This window comes from Aethina tumida, chromosome 1, assembly GCF_024364675.1.
Source record: "Aethina tumida isolate Nest 87 chromosome 1, icAetTumi1.1, whole genome shotgun sequence".
In the NCBI taxonomy this organism is placed as follows: domain Eukaryota; kingdom Metazoa; phylum Arthropoda; class Insecta; order Coleoptera; family Nitidulidae; genus Aethina; species Aethina tumida.
In genome coordinates, this window is record NC_065435.1 from 13,335,500 (window position 1) to 13,359,346 (window position 23,847).

The 23,847-nt window shown below is 25.3% G+C and overlaps 1 protein-coding gene across 1 annotated transcript in view; it reads right to left on the reverse strand.

Moving 5' to 3' along the window:
- Positions 1 to 13,157: 13,157 nt before the first annotated feature.
- Positions 13,158 to 23,847, reverse strand: part of LOC109598069 (fez family zinc finger protein 2-like) — a 32,380-nt gene continuing 21,690 nt past the window's right edge. The window contains exon 2 of the mRNA XM_049969336.1: positions 13,158 to 14,641. Within this exon, the coding sequence (XP_049825293.1) occupies positions 13,534 to 14,634 (1,101 nt within the window). The 5' untranslated portion in view covers positions 14,635 to 14,641 and the 3' untranslated portion in view covers positions 13,158 to 13,533. The remainder of the gene's footprint in view (positions 14,642 to 23,847) is intronic.

The window sequence follows — 23,847 nt, forward strand, 5'->3', positions numbered from 1 at the left end:
ATTGTTAATAACTTTCCAATTATCAACTTTTCATTAGATTTTTATAGTTTCAGTCATCAATTTTCTATCACGACTGTATATTTAAGACTTACTTGATGATTTTTTATTTTTTGTGCATTATGGTTTGGTAGCTTACAAAATGGAAAACCTTAAGTGTTTTTATAAAAACTAATAAAAAGTACAAGAACTTAATTTATTATTAGTTGAAATTTGACATCCAGACAAAAATATCGAAGACATTGATCAATATTATCCATGATGATCCAAGACACTTATTGTCTAATGAAGTGGTCAATTTCGTCTTGAGGTACCTCATTCCATGACACCTCTATTGGATGTAGAAGGTCTAAAATCTGTGCATGGAGGGCTGAATTTCATGTCCTGCCATCAATCGGTGGTAAGTCTGTAAAACTTGCTGATCGTCAACAAATTTATATCAGAATTTGGGAAAAACTCCAAAGTAAGTCTTACAATATAGAGTCGTGATAGAAAACTGATGACTGAAACTATAAAAATCTAATGAATGGTTGATAATTGGAAAGTTATTAATAATTTTTGTCTTACACTTAAAGGATTTGAAATTAAATACATGGTAAATGTCACATACAATCAAAAAAGGTGAAGACTGTGGAACTCTTTAAGAAATGCTGAGTTTTAACGACAAAGAAAGATTTTAAATTTGATGGTTTTTTATTTTTTGTGCATTATGATTTGGCATCTCACAAAATGGAAATCTTAAGTGTTTTTATAAAAACTAATAAAAAATACAAGAACTTAATTTACTATTAGTTGAAATTTGACATGGATGGAACATCCTGCATTTTTACATAAATAAAATGAGAAATTAAACAATCTGTCTATAAGTTTTCTATGATTTACAAGTATTCTAATTTTTTTAATTGTTATAAAAAAAATACAAGTTGATTCGCCAACTTATTCATTAGAAGTTTATGGAGAACGGAAAGAGGAATTGATTTATAAATTTTATAGCAATTGTAATTTAACTTGAACTACTTTTCCAATTTATTTTGAACAAAATTTCATTTCCGGTTTCGCCGTACGTAGCATCAACTTTTTTGTATTTTTAAATTCTGTGTATAATTGCAAATAAAATTGCTATACCATGTTCTATATCTAAACCAAATAGTTTTGGAGTTATCAAATTTTTTCCAAAAATTTTGACACTTTACTAAAATGTCTGTAAAGCCCCAAATTTTGTTGTTGGAAACTTCATTTTTGGTATACACATTAATCAAAGATCATCCTATAAGAAGCCATTATTAGAACTTTCAAATTTTATACAAGGTGCTCGTTATTTACATTTAATTTGGTGCATCTTAAAATATCAATAATCTTTCCCAAACTTTTCGATTGGTATCAGCAGCCATTTACTTAGAATTCTATGTGGAATTGAAAAACGTAAATATAAGTCATATTAAACAAATATTTTAGAAAAATAGTCCAATGTTATATTAAAATACATAAAAGTAGTTTTTAGTATTATTATTATATAAATATAGATAAAAATTGTGACTATCACAATCAATCAATTTAATAATAGAATTCAATTCTTAAACATGTTTGATTACGACTGTCACTTAAACAATGTACGAGTTGACGAATTATTTATCATGATGATTAATTGGAAACATTTGCCATTTATTTGTAGCATATATTTATTTAATCTTGATGACAGATACATTAATAGTTTATAGATATCTAAAAAATGAATATCAAATTTTGATACAATGCAATTTTCCAATATTACATTTTAGTTCCTTTGTTGAATTGGAGGTGACAGTTCAATAAATATAATTTAGTTCAGTTAGGAAATAATTTACCAATTTTATAGCGATTATAATTTGACTTGAACTCCTTTTCCAATTTATTTTAAACAATATTTCATTCTGGTTTCGCTGGAAATGGCATCAACTTTGTTATTTTGAATGGAACACATATGCATATAATTGCAAATAATATGGCTACACCATGTCCTATACCTAAACAAAATAGTTTTGGAGTTTTTTCCAAATTTTATACAGGGTATTCCTTATTTATGTTTAATTTTGCGGAACTTTCATATTTTCAATGGAACATACTGCACAAAATCAAACATAAATAACGAACACCCTGTATAAAATTTGGATGTACTAATAGTGACTCCTTATAGGACAGTCCTTGGTTAACGTTTATGCCAAAAATAAACATTCCAACATTAAAATTTTTGGCTTTATTGACATTTTAGCCGGACCATCAATCTCTGGAAAAAAATTAATAGCTGAAAAACTATTAAGTTTAGGATTAGGACATGATATAGCCATTTTATTTGCAATTACTTGTAGAATTTAATATCTAAGAATATACAGGGTGTTCCATTGAAAATATCAAAGTAGATGTCACTTCCGGAAAAATACTAAAATGTGTGTAAAGACCCCAATTTTGTTTGGAAAGTTCATTTTTGATATATGTATTAAACAAAGACCATCCTATATGAAGGCATTATTAGTACTTCCAAATTTTATACAGGGTGTTCCTTATTTATGTTTAATTTTATGGAACTTTTATATTTTCAGTGGAACATGCTGCACAAAATCAAACATAAATAACAAACACCCTGTATAAAATTTGGATGTACAAATAGTTACTTTTTATAGGACAGTTCTTGGTTAACGTTTATGCCAAAAATAAACATTCCAACATTAAAATTTTTGGCTTTATTGACATTTTAGCCGGACCATCAATCTGTCAAAATTTTTGGGAAAAAATTAATAGCTGGAAAACTATTAAGTTTAGGATTACGACATGATATAGCCATTTTATTTGCAATTACTTGTAGAACTTAATATCTAAGAATATACAGGGTGTTCCATTGAAAATATCAAAGTAGATGTCACTTCCGGAAAAATTACTAAAATGTGTGTAAAGACCCCAATTTTGTAGTTGAAAAGTTCATTTTTGGTATATGTATTAACCAAAGACCATCCTATATGAAGCCATTATTAGTTTTTCCAAATTTTATACAGGGTGTTCCTTATTTACGTTTAATTTTGTGGAACTTTCATATTTTCAATGGAACATGCTGCACAAAATCAAACATAAATAACGAACACCCTGTATAAAATTTGGATGTACAAATAGTGACTTTTTATAGGACAGTCCTTGGTTAACGTTTATGCCAAAAAGAAACATTCCAACATCAAAATTTTTGGCTTTATTGACATTTTAGCCGGACCATCAATCTGTCAAAATTTTTGGAAAAAAATTAATAGCTGGAAAACCATTAAGTTTAGGATTAGGACATGATACAGTCATTTTATTTGCAATTACTTGTATAATTTAATACCTAAGAATATACAGGGTGTTCCATTGAAAATATCAAAGTAGATGTCACTTCCGGAGAAACCGGAAATTCGAAAAATAGTTCAAGTCAAGTTATAAATTCTATAAAAATTTCAAGTCAATATCTTTTTCTGTTAAGTGAAAATTCTAATACGTGTCTTCAAAAAATAAGTAACAATTAACTATAAAATAATTCCAGTAGTATGTCAAAACGTTGAGAGGTGAAGAACGATGGAACCGCCGTAACGGAAGATGATTAAGACTCGCCCTGCGTGATTCAGCTCGGTTGACAAATCTGCAATAATTAGTTATAAGCATGTTTGGCGTTAGTCGAGACATTAAGCATGGTTGCGTGCGACTGAATGGGCCCTACGGAGCGCCGGGCGCATTTTCAAAAACGGTAACAACGCATCAACTTCGGAGCCTTGCGCGTCATCTGAACCGTGAAAACTTTGTTGGGGGGTGTCGAACTGTGAACTGATTCATTTGTGACGGACATTAAGCCACGATCTTTATATTACACTTCGCAAAATTCATGTGAAACGTACAGGTGCGATACCTTCGAAATCCTCTATTTGTTTCCCCGGTTTTACGCTTTTGCTCCGGTTACGCAGTGGAAATTTTAAAGCGTCACACACATGTGTGTTTTCGCCGAGGGAAAAGTTTACGGTTGATTTTTAATAAAAATCGCGGAATTATCAACCGTGCTTCGTATTTTGTCGAAGAAGTTTTCCTATTTTAATGCTTTTAGAAAATGTTTTACATTACTAATAAAATTTTAAAGTTAGTTTTAAATTTTGGAAAATATAAATTTTAAGTAATTATACTTGAAAAGAAAATATTATGCACCAGAAAGGTAATTTACATTTTCAATGTTTAACTTTAATATAACTCTTAAATTTATTAAATCGTTTTTTACGTATTATGTAAATAATGAACAATGACAAAAATAAATAACTGTCATATGTTCAAGTATCTGGACTATATCAAGGGGCTCTAACATAAATTTCTGATTTTTTTTTTTATAAAAAAATGCTTTATAAGATTCGAGTACTTTCATATTCTTTTTGAAATTTATAATTTTATTCTTTGGCAGTTGTTTTAAACATATATTTTTTTTAAATTTTATTACAAAGAAAGTACTTGATGAGGCTCGTGTACTATTTGATTAGGTTCATGGTTTTTTTGAAATTTGTATTTTTATTCGTTGACAACAATTCTAACATATATTTCTGTAGATTATTACAAAAAAAGTGTTTGATAAGACCAAGTACTTTCATATTATTTTTGAATTTTATTCATTAACAATAGTTTTAAACATTATTTTTTAAAATTTAGTAGAAAGACAGTACTTATGATTTGAGTATTATACTGATTTTATATATTAGATTAACAACCGATAAAATCATCGACAGTAATTTTTAACATTTTTTTTAAATTTTATTACAAAGAATATACTTGATAAGATTTGAGTACTTTAATGATTTAGATTATGATATTAGATTAGGTTTAATAAATTTTCTTGTTTCAAAAAAATCAACTGATAAGATCTGAGTGATTTCACAGTTTTTCTGAAATTTGTATTTTTATTCGTTGGCAGTAGTTCTAAACATACATTTATACTTTTTTATTATAAAAAAAAGTTTCATAAGAATTTCATATTCTTTTCGAAATTTGTGATTTTATTCATCGACAGTAGTTTTATTCACTTTTTTTTTTTAATTTTACTACACAGAAGGGACTGTGGAGTACTTTAGGTTTAATAAATTTGCTTGTTTCAAAAAGGCAACTGATAAGATCCTAGTACTTTCATAGTTATTTTGAAATTTGTATTTTTATTCGTTGGCTACAGTTCTCACATATATTTTTTATTACAAAAAAGAATGTTTCATAAGACTCGAGTACTTTCATATTCTTTTCGAAATTTATGATTTTATTTATCGACAGTAGTTTTATACATTTTTTTAAATTTTACTACAGAGAAGGTACTTGATAAAATTTGAGTACTTTAATGATTTTATATAATAATTTAGGTTTAATAAATTTGCTTTTTTGAAAACAAGTAAGATCTGACTATTTTCATGTTTTTTTTTTTTAATTTTTATTTTTATTCGTTCGCAACAGTTCTAACATATTTATAAATTTAATTATAAAGAAGCCTTTTAAAAGACTCGAGTACTTTCATATTATTTTCGAAATTTATAATTTTTTCTCATTGACAGTGGTTTTAAACATATATTTTTTTAATTTTTACTCAAAAAAGGTACTTGATAAGATTGAGTACTTTTATGATTTTACATATTAGATTAGAGCTTTAATAAATTTGCTTGTTTCAAAAAAGGCAACTGATAAGATCCTAGTACTTTCATAGTTATTTTGAAATTTGTATTTTTATTCGTTGGCAGTAGTTCTCACATATATTTTTGATTTTTTATTTAAAAAAAAATGTTTCATAAGACTCGAGTACTTTCATTTCTTTTCAAAATGTATGATTTTATTCATCGACAGTAGTTTTATATATATATATATTTTTTTTAAATTTTACAACATAGAAGTGATAAAATTTGAGTACTTTAATAATTTTATGTAATAAACTAGGTTTAATAAATTTACTTGTTTCAAAAAAACGTAACTAATCAGATCCGACTACTTTCATGTTTTTTTTTTAAATTTTTATTTTTATTCGTTGACAACAGTTCTAACATATATTTCTAAATTTTATTACAAAGAAGCCTTTGAAAAGATTCGAGTACTTTCATATTCTTTTCAAAATTCATAATTTTGCTCACTGACAGTAGTTTTAAACATATATTTTTTTAATTTTTACTCAAAAAAGGTACTTGATAAGATTCGAGTACTTTAAAGATTTTAATTATAAATTAGATTTAATAAATTTGCTTGTCTCAAAAAAAGCAACTAATACTTTTATGGTTATTTGAAATTGGTATTTTTAATCGTGGCGGCAGTTTTAACATATATTTCAGAATTTTATTACTAAAAAGTGTTCGATAAGATTCGAGTACTTTCATATTCTTTTCAAAATTTATATTTTTATTCAATATATATTTTTTTTCAATTAGAGTACTTTAATGATTTTATATATCAGATTATGTTTAATAAACTTACTTGTATTAAAAAAGGAACTGTGAAAAGCCGAGTACTTTCATGGTTATTTTGAAATTTGTATTTTTATTCGTGTCAGCAGTTCTAACATATATTTCAGAATTTTGTTACAAAAAAGTGTTCGATGATATTCGAGTACTTTCATATTATTTTCAAAATTTATATTTTTATTCAATATTTTTTTTTTCAATTCGTGTATTTTAATGATTTTATATATCAGATTATGTTTATTAAACTTGCTTGTATTAAAAAAGGAACTGTGGGAAGCCAAGTACTTTCATGATTATTTTGAAATTTGTATTTTTATTTGTGTCAGCAGTTCTAACATATATTTCAGAATTTTGTTACAAAAAAGTGTTCGATGATATTCGAGTACTTTCATATTATTTTCAAAATTTATATTTTTATTCAATTTTTTTTTCAATTCATTTTTTCAATATTTTAATGATTTTATATATCAGATTATGTTTAATAAACTTGCTTGTATCAAAAAAGGAACTGTGAAAAGCCGAGTACTTTTATGGTTATTTTGGAATTTTTATTTTTATTCGTTGACAGCAGTTCTAATATATCTGATTTTTATTACAAAAAGGTTTTGATAAGATTCCAGTACTTTCATATTGTTTTAAAAATTTATAATTTTATTCGTTGGCAGTAGTTTCAAGCATATTTTTTTAGTTTTTTCTACAAAGAAGGTAAGATTCGAGTACTTTCATATTTTTTAGAAATTTATCAGTTTATTCGTTGTCAGTATTTTTAAAGATAAATTTTTAAATTTTACAACAAAGAAGGTACTTAATATGGTTCGAGTACTTTCATGTTTTTCTTTCACAATTAATTCGTTATAAATTCGGGCATAAATAAATTAGTTGTGTTAATTATATTAATAAATAAATAAATATGCCACAATAAACAAAATGAAAAAGAAATAAATTAATGTATTGTAAGAATATTTTTTGTTGGCAAATAATAAAAATTAAAATATTTATATTTTTCAGTGAATATTCCAGACAAAATTAAAATGAAAACTTATCAGTCAGCTTAATAAATTCATCAGCTCTAGTGCATATAGATGCTTGAATTCGATGGGCGATATAAGCCGTATTAAAAACCTTCATAAAAGTATTGAGGAGCAGCAAATTTTGCGATTAGTATGATAAGGTTTGCATAGAAACCGAATCACCCTTAAAGAATACAATGGAAGGGAGTCTGATAACCTATGTCAGGCGTGATAACGACGTTTAGATCAATTTACTGGACCGGACTAAGATATTTTTATAACGTCACATATTCATTCATTTCGGTTATCTCATAATTTTTTATGTTAGTCCCTTAATTTTTATAAACCGTGGGGTTAAATTTAATATTAATTTGTGGGAAGCAATTTGCTCCGAAATTGTACTTGAAGCACCATTATTATAAAATCCTTCCTCGTTCTAAGGTTTACTTTTAAAATGAAATGGAGGAGTAATAAAGTCATTCAAACAATAACTGGCCAAAATTGGCAATAACAAATTAAATTTGTGTTCAACACTAATAAAAAACCAAAATTAAATAGCAGTGACGTGGGTATTTAAATTAATTAGGAGGGTGGATAGATTGCGGACCTGTGTGGTTGTCGTTTTTCGAAGGCTGAAGGGAGTGCGAAATGGGGAATGAATAGGAGACAGAGGTCGAAATCGCAGAGCACAGCAACGGGCACCGTGCAGAGATAGACAGATAATCCCCGTTTGAAGTGACAACGCGTCGTTTCCAGATTACTTATGAATGCCAAAGGTGTCGATCCTCACAAAGGGGGGATGAACAATTAATGAACTTCTATATATATATATGTATATATCTATACAAGCCCTTCCAATTCCCTGCTAATCTTTAATAAACCCATCCTACACGACAATTATATATCGGGCCCCATTTAGTATCTAAATCGATCTTGATGCTTGTTAAAAACTTCCTCCCCGTTATTTTACTGTCCGCTCAAGCGTTTTATTTAATTGACAGTATCCGCAGCATATTAAACCCTTTAATATCGGCCACTTTACAATTTTAATAAATTAAGTCGATGTGAACGCACAAGAACAATTGGGGAATTTATTAATTAAATAGGTAATTTAACATAAATACTAATTATTTTAAAAATTTGGATTAAATTAGACAAGGAATAAAATCTCTGTAATATAATTTATAAAATACACATTGAATATTCACTTTTACAGTCTGATAAATTGATAGAAAAAAGTAAGTAAAATGTGTGAAACTACAACTGAAATTTGAACTGAAGTTGAAGCTTAAGCTGAAACTTAAACGAAGGAAAAAATGAAGCTGAAGCTGAAATTTAAGAGAAGAAAAAAGCGAAGCTGAAGCTGAAACTTAAGCGAAGAAAAAAAAGCGAAGCTGAAGCTGAAACTTAAGCGAAGGAAAAAGCGAAGCTGAAGCTGAAACTTAAGCGAAGGAAAACCGAAGCTGAAGCTGAAACATAAGCGAAGGGAAACTAAAGTTGAAACTGAAACTGAACAAAATGTATTATACCCACATTTTTAAGTAGAATAAAAGACGGAATTATATTTCTACAGTGTGCCTGTTAAGTCGGAAGTAAGAAAACATAATATTAATATATTTTAGTTTGAGTTCTTTTTGGATGTCTATAAACATTTAATGAATCGGCATTTTCAATTCTTTTTAAAAACCATTCAATATTAAAATATGAAACCTATTCACAAATAGTGCCATATTGTATTATTATCTTTCGTACATCCTGAATTACGGTCATTAAAAAGCGGAATAGCTTGTAAAGTTAAAAATGAACAGGACGTTGCACAATTGCCGTTTTCGTATAAGGGCGGTCCCTTTTCCGTAATGCACAAATTAAAGTTTGGAGTAAGTGTAGCAAATAATAATGTGTTGTACAACTAGGTAAACCGACAAACTGTTGTGCTGTCAATGCGAATTTGTGTAATACTCTCGGACATACCACTTGTGCAAGTAGTGAGCAAAATTGCAGGGGCGGTTAAGCCATTTAAAATGATCTGACAATAGTGGCGGATAAATAGTAAGCAAGCCCCATTATCGGACGAGAAGTGTGAGCGGTGCTTTGGTCGGTCTTTCGGTAAAAAGGGACCGAAGGTACAAAATGCGGATATCCAAGACATAACACTGTGTAATCTGCTTAAGGATATTACGGGAGATGCAGTTCTTAGGATTTGGTCAAGGGGAAATAAAATGCCTGTAATCTTTTAGATTTTTGCTCATAATCAGAACGTACGGTATAGTTGTTGTACAGTTGGTTTCATGCCCACTAAACTTCCTAAACCGCAAGCAGATCAAATATGCATCCAATGTTTAAAATGACGTGCTGTTACCTTTTATGATGCACCGCATTCTTTGTACAACCAAATTTATGTTGTGAAGTTGCCTCTGTAGTTTATCTGTATTTTAATATTATTTTTCTTCTTCACAACCATTTAATAACTCACCTACAAATAAAATAATTTAAAATAAGCATAGAATAAACAAATTTCATCAAACTACTAGCTTTATATTTGATAAATTTGGTATAAAATATAAAATAAACTTTACTAAAAATTTATTTTTCTTCAAAATAAATTTATAGCAGCAGAAGTAGAATTTTTAATTTTGTTTACAAAAGTTTTTTTGCACATTATTAATTATGAAAAAAGAATAATTATGATAATTTTAAAATAAGTTTCTTAGTTATTTGTTTAAATAAAATGAACACATAAAAATTAATTTTTCTAATAGACTTTTATATAAAATGGTAATTTTAACATCATATGAAGAAATAACTTAGATATTCTTTTTCTCTCTAGTTTGTGTTTATATATTTGTTGTACTTTTTTTTCTTAGATTAAATAAGCATAGAATATTTAATGTTTATTTCAAATTTATTAATTAAAATATTTATTGTTTTTTGACTCTCTTGATGTTATTATAATATAAAAAATATTATAAAAACATCACAAATTTCTTCTGTTTAAAATAATTCTATAGGAGCAGAATGTTTAATTTTTTTATACAAATTTGATTTCCCTCGTATAATATATATAATAAAAATATGATCTCACTGAATATAAGATTATTTAAAATACATTAAAAAAACTGTTTCATCTTGAATAAATATATGCTCCTAAAATTATTATTATACTAAGATAAAAATTAAGTTTTAATGTGTATTTTTATATAAAATAGTAATTACTTCAAAGTAATTTTAAGATTATATGAGGAAATATTTTTAAGTAAAAGAAAAACTTGATTTGACTATTGGTAAACTAAAAGTTCACTTGAGAAATCCATCTCATTTTTGTATGTAATTATTATTCAATAACTATCCTAAATTTAATAATATGAACAAATTTAAAATTACCTTAATTCACCAGGAAAGATTATTTTAATACATTATTATTAATTGAGTCTTGTTAAATTGTAAAATATACCTCACCTAAATTTCTTCTCTTTAAAATAATTCTAGAGGAACATAATTTTTTATTTTTTTTACAAATTTTATATCCGATCTAAAAAGTATGAAATCCTCACTGAATGTAAGATTATTTAAAATAAATTTGAAAAAAACTGTTTAAACTTAAATAAATACAAGAAAGCTTTCAAAATTATTATTATATTGAGATAAAAATTAAATTGTTATGTGTATTTGTATATAAAATATTAATTATTCAAATTAATTTTAAGATTATATGAGGAAATATTTTTCAAGTAACAGAAACATTTGATTGGTTTGAAATAAATAAGTTAATATTGTATATTATTATTCCAAACTTCTAACAATTGGAAAACTAAAAGCTCATTTGAGAAATCCCTCTCATTTTTGTATGTAATTCTTATTCAACATCTATCCTAAATTTAATAATTCACCACGAAAAATTATTTTAATACATTATTATTAATTGAATCTTGTTAAATTATTTTCTACAACATTTAAAATATTTACTGTTTTTTTGTCTCTCTTGATGTATAAATGATAAATTTATGTTATAATATAAAATATACTTCATTTAAATTTCTTCTCTTTAAAATAATTTTAGAAGAGCAGAATTTTTAATTTTTTTTTTACAAATTTTATTTCACATATATTTATCCATTATAAAAAAAATATGAAATTATTTAAAATAAATTTGAAAAAAACTGTTTAAACTTAAATAAATACAAGAAAGCTCCCAAAATTATTATTATACTATTATAAAAATTACGTTTTTATGTGTATTTTTATATAAAATATTAATTATTCAAATTAATTTTAAGATTATGTTAGGAAATATTTTTTAAATAACTGAAGAATTTGATTAGTTTGAAATAAATAAATTAATATTGTATATTATTATTCCAAACTTCTGACAATTGGTAATCTAAAAGCTCATTTGAGAAATCCATCTAGCCATCCAGCTCATTTTTGTAATTATGATTCAATATAATAAATTTAAAATTACCTTAATTCGCCAGAAAAAAATATTTTGATATATTATTATTAATTAATTGAGCTGGTTAAAACATAATTGGATAAATTTGGGAGCTTTGAGAAAAAATTTAATATAAAACCCTTCTGTATTTTGCTCCCAAAATGTTGGCCTTCTAGGTAGATAAGTCCAAACGGATGTAGACTCCATCAAGCATGATATTTTTTGGCGTACCTTCCCTAGGGCTTTTTATGGTACTGAATAGTCCCAGTATTTACTTTGACCTATGTTTTACTACTGTGCTGTCGATAAAATTTGTTCAATGAATTGGAATGTACCATATAAATTTAAAGATCTAATTATTTACTTAGCTAAATAAATATTTAAGTACATACCTTCGAATGCATGAGGTGTAGTACTAACATGTTATTGTAGTACCAAAACATTTAAAGGTGTTCTAGAAAATTGCCCTTTTTTTGTCGACTTATTTATGTTATAAATGTAGTAACTAACTTAAAGTTCTAAAACATATTTAGAATTTAATAGCTTGTAAAAAAAATTTCAGTACGCAGAAATAGAATATGTAGATCTATTTAGTCGTCCAAATCAGAAGAAGAAAGACTTTGTGTCACTGTTTATTGCAGAATCGAGTCTTTGGGACTTATCGTCCCCAATTTTATTCAGGTTATCTTTAGTGATGAGACTCCATCTTGTTTGGCCATGCATGATAATCGGGTCAAAAGGCACCGAGTAGAGAGGTGAACAATTTTTTGTGTACATCAAACAGCTGGAGTTAGGTTTGGGGTCCATTGCACATGATAGTCGGCCATTTTTAGTCTTCATTAGAAAAATTGTGGAACCCAAGTTGATACTTCATCTTAGCACCCTTCAAAATCCTGGTTTTCAACAAAAAAAATGGCCTACAATATATTGCAAATATTTCTTTGGAATGTTCTCAACATTCTGAGGTAACTTTGTTGCTAAGGCCAGTAAGATCTCTGGTTGAAAACTGGTGGGACTTCATGGACAGGAGATTTCGTAATTCATCACTCCCTCCACAGGATTTGTAGAGATGACATGGATGAAGTGCTGCAGGATGAAATTGACTACCTCAAGATAAGTCAGTGAATGTGTCATAGTCATAGTCAAACTGGAGACCAAAAAAATCAATGAAATTTGATCATCAATTAGCTCCTGATCAAAGTTAAAATAAAAGACAATAATTTAGTAAATAACATTTATTTGAGTATATTTATCATGGCTAAATTACATAATTTTTACAATTTTAATTCTAAGCATTGCTGAATCCAAGAATTTTATTCACAATTAAAATTCGGAAAGGGCGTAACCCCGCACATATTGCACATTGATAGAGAGATCAAATTTCAGATAAACAGGTTATAAAACATCAATCATCATAAAAATTAAGTTATGTACTCTGGACATGTCGACGAATGTTCATTGTATATTTTTCTAAAATTATTAAGCACTTGATTGGACTGATGATTAATAAGGAGCATGTTTGGAATAACCTTGTAATTTATCTAAATTTATTGACAATTATAAATATAGCACACAGATGATTAATGAATCAAAAGGGGGTTATTTCGAAACATGCTAGTACATTTCGCGTTCAATACGAGGGTCACAATAGCTTCGACGAGTAGACGGGCACCGGCATCGGGGGTCTGATGAAGGGACTGATGAAATGATGAAGCTCCCGCTCGCCGGTGTACACCGAATTGCCGTTCCCACTACTCGAATTACCGGTCACAAAGTCCGCATCAATGTTGCTCGAGCTGTTCTCGTGCAACTTCCTCATGTGCTTCTTCAGGTCGAAGTTGCGACAGAACCCTTTGCCGCACACTCGGCACGTGAATGGCTTTTTGTCGTTGTGCGTGTGCATGTGGAACGTCAAGTTGTAGATCTGGTGGAAGGCCTTCGAACAAACCGTGCACTTGTAGGCCTTCTCGCCGCTGTGCGTCAGCTTGTGGTTCTTGTAGTTGCCCTTCTGATGGAACCCTTTGCCGCAGAACTCGCACACGAACGGCTTGTAGCCGGCGTGGATTCTGGCGTGGGTGTTCAGCGTGGAGGACCGGTTGAAGGCTTTGCCGCACGTGTGGCATTTGTGGGGCTTCTCGGAGGTGTGGATGATTTTGTGGCGGCACAACGTGGACGCCTGGCGGAACCCCTTGCCGCATATCTTGCACACGAAGGGACGGGCGCCGGTGTGGACCGGCATGTGACGGGTCAGGTTGTAATGGGCGTTGAACACTTTGCCGCACTCGCCGCACTCGAAGGTCTTCTGCTTGTTGGATATGAGGTTTTGGTTTATGCCGCCGTTGGGGCCTCCGTTGCCCTTCACCGAGGTCTGCTTCTGGCTTGGCTTCGGGTAGGTGATGCTCGATGGGGTGATTGTTGACGGGTTGCTTGGGGAGTTCACTTCCTGCTGCAGGGATGAGGAATACACTGAGCCTAACATCAGTTGACTAGGATGGTAGTACACCAGGGGGTACTGTTGTAAAAGTTCTTGGGACCTTAGCACGTTGGGCACGTATTTTTTGAACGCCGACTCGAAGGCCGAAGGATACGACAGGTTTAAAGCTTTGTCACTTTTGTCCGATTCGGTTTTTTTCTTGTTATCGGGTTCCATTATTTTGGCTATTGAAAAATTTAAGGTCCTGGCCGGCGGTGAGGGCGCCTCCGAACCCTCCGGATATATTTTCGTCGAACCCTCCGAAGACATGGTGGATCTGCAACAAGACAAATCATTGTTTTTAAATCAAGCACTGACTCATTACGACATGTTAATTGAACTACGCCCCGGTTATCATTATTTCCAGATAATTTTCTATGCATTTAACTAGGAGTGATCACGTCAATAACAGGAATCTATCATTATTAGCTTCTCTCCCCTATTTCTCACTTATGGTCTTCTTATACTTAATAGAGATTTCCTCTTAAATGGCGTGTTTACATCCTCCCTATTCACATCTATATTTAGAACGACAGATTAATGGATCCCGTAAATCGAACAATTTCCACCCGCTTAATCGAACGAATGTCACATCATCAACACATATGTAATTGCCATCTATATGTGTGTGCCAAAAATTAATTTGTTTTTCCCATGTCTTAGTTTCACAAAGAAATTTTTGTAATAAATATAAGATAATTATAAATTTTTATACAGGTTTAAGTCATGAGGTTCTATTTTTTTGTATAATTGTAATAATTTGATATATATCATAAAGATTTATTATCTTAACTCTTATTTTTAAGAATACCTAGAATAGTTAAAAATAGTTAACATAAAGCAAATTATATAGTTATTTTTCCTTTTTAATAAAATAAATTAATTTTTTACTTGAATTTGTTCATAAGTTTTCAAATTTGTTTATTTTTTCTATATAAATATTGATTGACAGAATAGTTTATTAATTTATTCTTTTTAATAAAATATATTATTTTTCATTTGAATTTGCTTATAACTTTTCATTTATAATTTATTTTTTTTTTCTATATGAATATTGATAGAGTAGTTTATTAATTTATTCTTTTTAATAAAATAAATAATTCTTGTTTGAATTTGTTTATAAGTTCTCGAATTTATTTATTTTTCTTATATGATTATTGATTGATAATATAGTTTATTAATTTATTTTTTTCAATAAAGTACATTATTTCATATTTGGATTTAATTATAACTTTTCAAATTTATTAATTTTTCTTAATTTCTTATTTTTTTTTAATCAAATAAATTATTTCATATTTGAATTTGAATATAACTTTATTTTTATTATTTATTTTTATTTATGAATGTTTACTGATAGAATAGAATTCTTTATTTGACTTTATAATTTTTCAAATTTATTTATTTTTTCTATATGATATAATAGTCTATTAATTTATTCTTGTTAATAAAATAAATTATTCTTTATTTGGCTTTGCTTATAAGTTTTCAAATTTATTCATTTTTCTATATGAATATTGATTGATAGAATAGTTTAATAATCTATTATTTTTAATAAAATAAAATATTTTTTATTTGAATTCTATTTATTTTTTTATATGAAAATTGATTGACAGAATAGTTTATTAATTTAATCTTTTTAATAAAATAAATTATTTTTTATTTTAATTTCCTTATAATTTATTTATTTTCTCTATATGAATTGATTGATTGATAGAACAGCTTAATAAATTATTTTGTTAATAAAATAAATTATTTTTTATTTGACTTTATAAGTTTTCAAACTTATTAATTTTTTTATATGAATATTGATTAATAGAATAATTTATTAATTTATTCTTTTTAATAAAATAAATTACTTCTTACTTGAATTTTCAAATTTATTTATTTTAGTTATTTTAGTTTATTAATTTATTTTCTTTTTAATAAAATAAATTTTTTTTCATTTTACTTTATGAGTTTTCAAATTTATTTATTTTTTCTATATGAATATTTATTTAATAGAATATATAATATTAATTTTTAATAAAATAAATTATTTTTTATTAGAACTTGCTTATAAGTTTTCAAATATATTTATGTTTTTTAAATCTATATTAATTGATAGAACAGTTTATTAATTTATCTTCTTTAATAAAATAAATTATTTTTTATGCTCATAAGTTTTCAAATTTATTTATTTTTTCTATATGAATATTGATTGATAAAACAGTTTATTAATTAATTTATTTATTTTTTTAAATAAATTATTTTTTATTTGAATTTGCTCATAAGTTTCAAATTTATTTATTTATTCTATATTGATTGATAGAACACTTTATTAATTTATTTTTTTTTTAATAAAATAAATTATTTATCATTTACTTTTTTTAATAAATTATTTCTTATTTAAATTGGTTATAAGCTTTCAAAATTATTTATTATTTCTATATGAATATTGATTGATAGAAGAGTTTATTAATTTATTCTTTTTAATAATATAAATTATTTTTTATTTAAATTTGCTTATAAGTTTTCATATTTATTTATTTTTTCTATATGAATATTGACTGATAGATTAATATATTAATTTATTCTTTTTAATAAAATAAATTATTTTTAATTTGAATTTTCTAAAAAGTTTTAATATTTATTTATTTTTTCTATGTGAATATTGATTGATATAACATTTTATTAATTTATTTACTTGTTTTTTTTTTTTTAAATATATATTTTTTAAAATTGCTCATAAGTTTGAAATTTATTTATGTATTCTATGTGAATATTGATTGATAGAACAGTTTATTAATTTATTTTAATTTAATAAAATAAATTATTTTTTATTAAAATTTGCTTATAACGTAGATTAGGTTAATAGTTTAGAAAGAAGTTGATAGTCTTGATAAGATCAATTATTCTTATTGTTTGTGCCCCGTTTATCGTTGTTAGTTGTTAGTTGCAGCTGTCGCGAAAAGGCGAATCAAACGATGAACAAGCGGGACGAAATAACGTATGTACATACGTACGAACGGCATTATTTATTATTCGTGATGAAGTGGACGCGCCGCCGTGCCGTCCGCCTATAAACGGCCTGTTCGCAGATGTCCCATTGTCCTTGTTGAAAATATATAATTGAAGGTTAAGAAATGAGCCGAGGAAGTTGGTAAGACGATCTTGAACACACGCTGAAATCAGAGCACCTAAAACAAGACGGCGTCGCATTGTTGTCGCGGGGCGCGTGCGACGTCACATTTAACGCAAGAACAAAAGGTGAACCGGAAACAGGAAAAGCGTGCAGATGCCGCTTTTATTGTGGCCTGTGCACTCTTCATTGTGTCCTGAAATCAAGACACCTACGATCGACAAAAGGAGCCGCCATTCATCGTTGCTTTATTATTGTTTTTTTTTTTTTCTTAGTTGATTCGTTCGCGTCCTGTCATAATCTGATTATGGGTCGCTTATTTATTTTTTGTTGTGATTATTATTTATGCCGAATCGAGGGTCAATAGACGTCTGGGTTTGTGCGGAAAAGGAATCGGGGACGTTCAAGAGGACAGTTTTTATTGCGTTACGATTGAAATTTTATTTGGGGTCGGTTTATTATTCGATGAAAACTAATTTAAACAGAAAAAAGGAAATAAATTTTAACTGATATGTGGTGAGCCTTTGTTGTAAAAATAAAGTTAACGTTTGTGTAATTTTTTAAATTTATTTAAAGATTTTAACACCAATAAAATGTAGTAAATGTAAATGAATTAGTTAATTTATAAACAAATTGGTAAAATACTTTATGAATTTGTTAACTACATAAATTTTAAAACTTTTAAGCATATTCAAATAAAAAATAATTTCTATTATTGAAAAGAATAAATTAATAAACATATTATTATATCAATATTCACATAAAAAAAATAAATAAATTTGATAACTTATAAGCACATTCAAATAAAAACTAATGTATTTTATTAAAAACAATAAATTAATAAACTATTGTATCAGTCAATATTCAACAAATTGAATTAAAATTTAATTTATTTTATTAAAAAGAATGGATTAATAAACTAATCTATCAATTAATATTCATATAGAAAACATAAATATATTTGAAAATTTATAAGAAAGGTCACATTTATTTTATTAAATTATTAAATTATTCTAATTAAACTAATTTATTTTAATAAAAAGAATAAATTAATAAACTATTTTATCAATCAATATTCATATAGAAATAATAAATAATTTTAAAGTTTATGACCAATTCAAATAAGAAATAATTTATTAAAAAAAGTAAATGAATAATAATTTATTTTATTAAAAAAAAAAATAAATTAACAAACTGTTCCATCAATCAATATTAACACATATATATATATTTTTTTAATAAATAAATTAATATTCATAATAAATAATTAATATTCACTTAGAAAAAAATAAATAAATTTGAACTTATGAGTATAAGAAATAATTTATTTTATTAAAGAGAATAAATTAATAAACTATTCTATCAATTAATATAGATTTAGAAAACATAAATATATTTGAAAACTTATAAGCAAGTTAAAAAAAAATAATTTATTTTTTTAAAAATTAATATATATGTTCTATTAATCAATATTCATATAGATAAAATAAATAAATTTGGAAACTTATAAAGTAAAATGAAAAATAATTTATTTTATTAAAAAAAAAATTAATTAACTGTTCTATCAATCAATATTCATATAAACAAAATAAACAAATTTTAAAATTCTAGTAAGAAGTAATTTATTTTATTAATCAATATTCATATAAAAAATAAATAAATTCGAAAATTTATAAAGTCAAATAAAAAATAATTTATTTTATTAAAAAGAATAATTTATTAAACTGTTCTATCAATCAATATTCATATAGAAAAAATAAATAAATTATGAGGAAATTAAAATAAAAAATAATTTATTTTATTAAATAGAATAAATTAATAAACTAAACTATTCTATTAATCAATATTCATAGCAAATAATTAATTATTTTGGTTAATTATAACCAAATTCAAATAAAGAATATTTTATTTTATAAAAAAGAATAAATTAATAAATTATTAATTGATACAATTAATATTCATATAGAAAAAATAAATCTGAAAACTCATAAGTAAATTCAAATAAAGAATTTATTTTATTATAAAGAATAAATGAGTAAACTATTCTATCAATCAATATTCATGAAGGAAAAATAAATACGTATGAAAACTTATAAACAAATTCAAATAAAAAATAATTTATTTTATTACAAAGAATGAATTAATAAAATATTCTATAGATAATTATTCATATTAAAAAAATAATAAAATTTGAAAATTTATAAGTATTTTAAATAAAAAATAATTTGGCTTATTATAAAGAAAAATTAATAAACTATTCTATTAATTAATATTCATATAGAAAACATAAATAAATTTGAAAATTTAAGACCAAATTAAAGAATAATTTATTTTATTAAAAAGAATAAATTAATATACTATTCTATCAATCAATATTCATATAGGAAAAATAAATATATTTGAAAACTTCTAAACAAATTTAAATAAAAAATAATTTATTTTATTAAAAAGAATAAATTAATAAAATATTATATAAATATATATCAGTCAAATACTGTTATAGAAAAATTTAATAAATTTGAAAACTTATGAGCAAAATCAAGTAAAACATTTATTTTATTAAAAATAGTATTGATTAATATTCATATTGAAAAAAAAATGAATAAATATGAAAGCATTTTAAATAAAAAATAATTTATTTTATTATAAAGAAGAAGAAAAAATAAATAAATTTGAAAATTTATAAGCAAATTAAAGTAAATAACAATTTATTTTATTAAAAAGAATAAATTAATAAACAATTCTATCAATCAATATTCAAATTTTAATAATATATTATTATATATTATTTTATATTATTAAAATTGTGATATATAAATCAAAATAAAAATTAAACTTGGAATTTATAAATAATTAAAGAAAATTTGAAGCGAATATCCAAATTGATTATAACTGGCCTTGATTTGATTTATTTAAATTTAAAGTGAATTAATCTTGCGCTGTTTTTGTGGAGGGTAGTTTTGTGTCACCGAGCGTACGTCATCAATTGTCTGAGCTTATTATGGGGATTTAGTTGGGGTTGTAGGCGTGACACGACTAGATTGGTTTTCACTTAGATCATCCCCTATGAGACACACGTTTTCCTGTTTATATGGACTTAATCGCCTTACGGCATTTCAACCGCAGACGTACCAACCATCTAATGCAAGAAGGGTTACAGATTATTCAATTACTTTTCGGTAATTACATGTTTATTTGTGTGGGGGTGCGAAATTTGCCGCATAATCTTTGACAGAAGTTCACGTTTTTATGTCGGAAATCTGTAAAATGTTCAGGCGGAAGTGATTTTAATGGGGTGGTTACACTTATAAATTAATTCGTGCATGTTTTCTTATTTAATTTGTTTTTAATTAACAAATGATCATTAAAAATAAATAAAATATTAAATTAATTTATGCTACATAAAAATATATTATTTTGTCATATTATACAAGGTGTAGGGGTAAGTAAAACATGTCCCAGTAATAAATAAAAATATAATAATATAAAAAAATGTTAATTATGAATAAAATTAAATGAATTAAACAAAGGTAATAAATTATGGAATGTAAAATGTGGAATGTTATCACTTGAATTATTTCAGGTCCAATTAACCAGAAAATTACATAATGCACATGCAATTTAATTTATCAGATAAGTTAAAATAAAGGGGTGTTCAGTTATTTGTGGAATATCACCTAAACGTGTCGTAAATACAATAGCTAATTTCCGTTGTGTAAAAACGAATTCATTGGGGACGTTTACCCCTTTTGATAGTTCCAATTATGAGTATAATTTCGCATAAGACCGGAAAAATAAACATGGCCAATGACACGTTTATCTGTACAAATATAACAGTCCAGACACGGAAGCGCTTGGGCCCCCCCGTTTTGGGGTGTGCGTTGTAGTGAATAAAATGATCATTTACGTATATTCTTATTTAAACAATTAGTTATATAAATTGGTCGTAAACCAGGCCTACCTTTCCCGATGCTAAGTGGTAAACACGCAAACTAATATGAGTTTCGAGGGTTTTCGGGGGGGTTAAACGAAGCTATGGGGGTGATAAAAGTGTTGCATGTTACTACAACCGCTGTATATAGGCAATAAAATTAAGTGGGTGGGTGGCACCGTGTTAAACCGTAAAACCACCAAACCATCAAACTACGCAGAGAGATAAACGCTTTCGATATTACAAACGTAAGACATCACGACGACTCTATTTTCACTGTGACAAAATCGATAACGCAAATTTTAACGTCTACGTATATAAATCATTTAGTTTTTTTACGCCCTAAAATATAACAAATTATTTTATTAATTTAAAATTACTATTCTGATCCAATTTTTCACATAAAAATATTCAATTATAGTCTACAATTAAAGAAATATAAATTGAATCAAATTTGTGAAGGTATTATTACCTTAAATATTAAATATTATATCCTTTAATTGTTGGGTTCTAAACAAAAAATATTAAAATATTAGATCCTCTAAATGTTGGGTTCTAAACAAAAAATATTAAAATGACATATTTTTAAATTTTTCAAAAATCAATTACTTTATTAACCTGAATGTTTATTACAGAAACAGAAATTATTTTGTTAATCTAAAAAGAGAAATATTATTATTTTCCTAATTAAAATATTATATACAAAAAATTTTGGACTCCAAACAAAAAATATTAAATTATTATACATATTTTAAAGTTTATTAAAAACCAATTACTTTATTATTCTGAATTTTTGATATAAAAAAATAAATTACAGTTACAATAAGTTAACAACTTTAACTTCACCTAATGTTAATGCTATATACGAAAATTAATTAAAATTTTGAATGTATTATTATTATTATTTTACAAGTTTATTAAAAATATTAAAGAGAAATTATTTGGTTAATTTAAAAAGGGAAAAGAATTTTAATATTATTACTCAATTTTTATATAAAAAATTAAATTACAGTCTCTACAAATTAATAACTTTAATTTCACCTAATCCTATATACGAAAATTAATTAAAATTTTAAATGTATTATTGTTATTTTCCTAATTATTAAATACTATATCCTCAAAATTTTGGAATCTAAACAAAAGATATTACATTATTATACATATTTTTAAGATTAATAAAAACAAATTACTTTATTAATCTGAAAGTGTATTATAAAGAAATTATTTTATTAATCTGAAGAGGGGGAATTAATTAAATTTTTAAATATTATTATTTTCGTAATTATTAAAAATTATAACTTCAAAATTTTGAACTCTAAACAAAAGATATTAAATTATTATACATATTTTTAAGTTTATTAAAAACAAATTAATTAATATGAAAGTTTATTATAAAGAAATTATTTTATTAATCTGAAAAGGACGAATTAATTAAATTTTTGAATATATTATTATTATTTACATAATTATTAAATATTATAGCCACAAAATTTTGGAATTAAAACAAATTACTTTATTAATTTTGGACTCTAAACAAAAAATATTAAATTATTATACACATTTTTAAGTTTATTAAAAACAAATTATTTTATTAATTTGAAAATTCATTAATCTTCACAAATTAATAACCTTAATTTCACCTAATGTTAATCCTATATACGAAAATTAATTAAAATTTTGAATGTATTATTGTTATTTTCCTAATTATTAAACATTATATCCTTAAAATTTTGAAATCTAAACAAAAAATATTAAATTATTGTACATATTTTTAAGATTAATAAAAACAAATTACTTTATTAATCTGAAAGTTTATTATAAAGGAATTATTTTATTAATCTGAAAAGGAAGAATTAATTAAATTTTTGAATATATTTTTATTATTTTCATAATTATTAAAAATTATAACATCAAAATTTTGGGCTCTAAACAAAAAATATTAAATTATTACACAAATTTTTAAGTTTATTAAAAATAAATTACTTTATTAATCTAAAAATTCATTAAACAGAAATTATTTGTTTAATTTAAAAAAAGAGAACTTTAATATTGTGACTCAATTTTTCATATAAAAAATGAAATTACATCATCATCATCACTACAAATTAATAACTTTAAATTCACTTAATGCTATATACGAAAAATAATTAAAATTTTGAATATATTATTTTATTATTATACTAATTATCAAATATTATATCTTTAAATTTTTGGCTGTAAACAAAAAATGTTAAATTATTATACATATTTTTAAGTTTATTAAAAACAAATTACTTTGTTAATCTGCAAGTTTATTAAAAAGAAATTATTTGGTTAATCTAAAAAGGAAAATCTTTAATATTGTGACTCAATTTTTGGTATAAAAAAATAAATTACAGTCATTACAAATTAATAACTTCTAATTTTATCGAATGTTAATGTTTTATACGAAAAT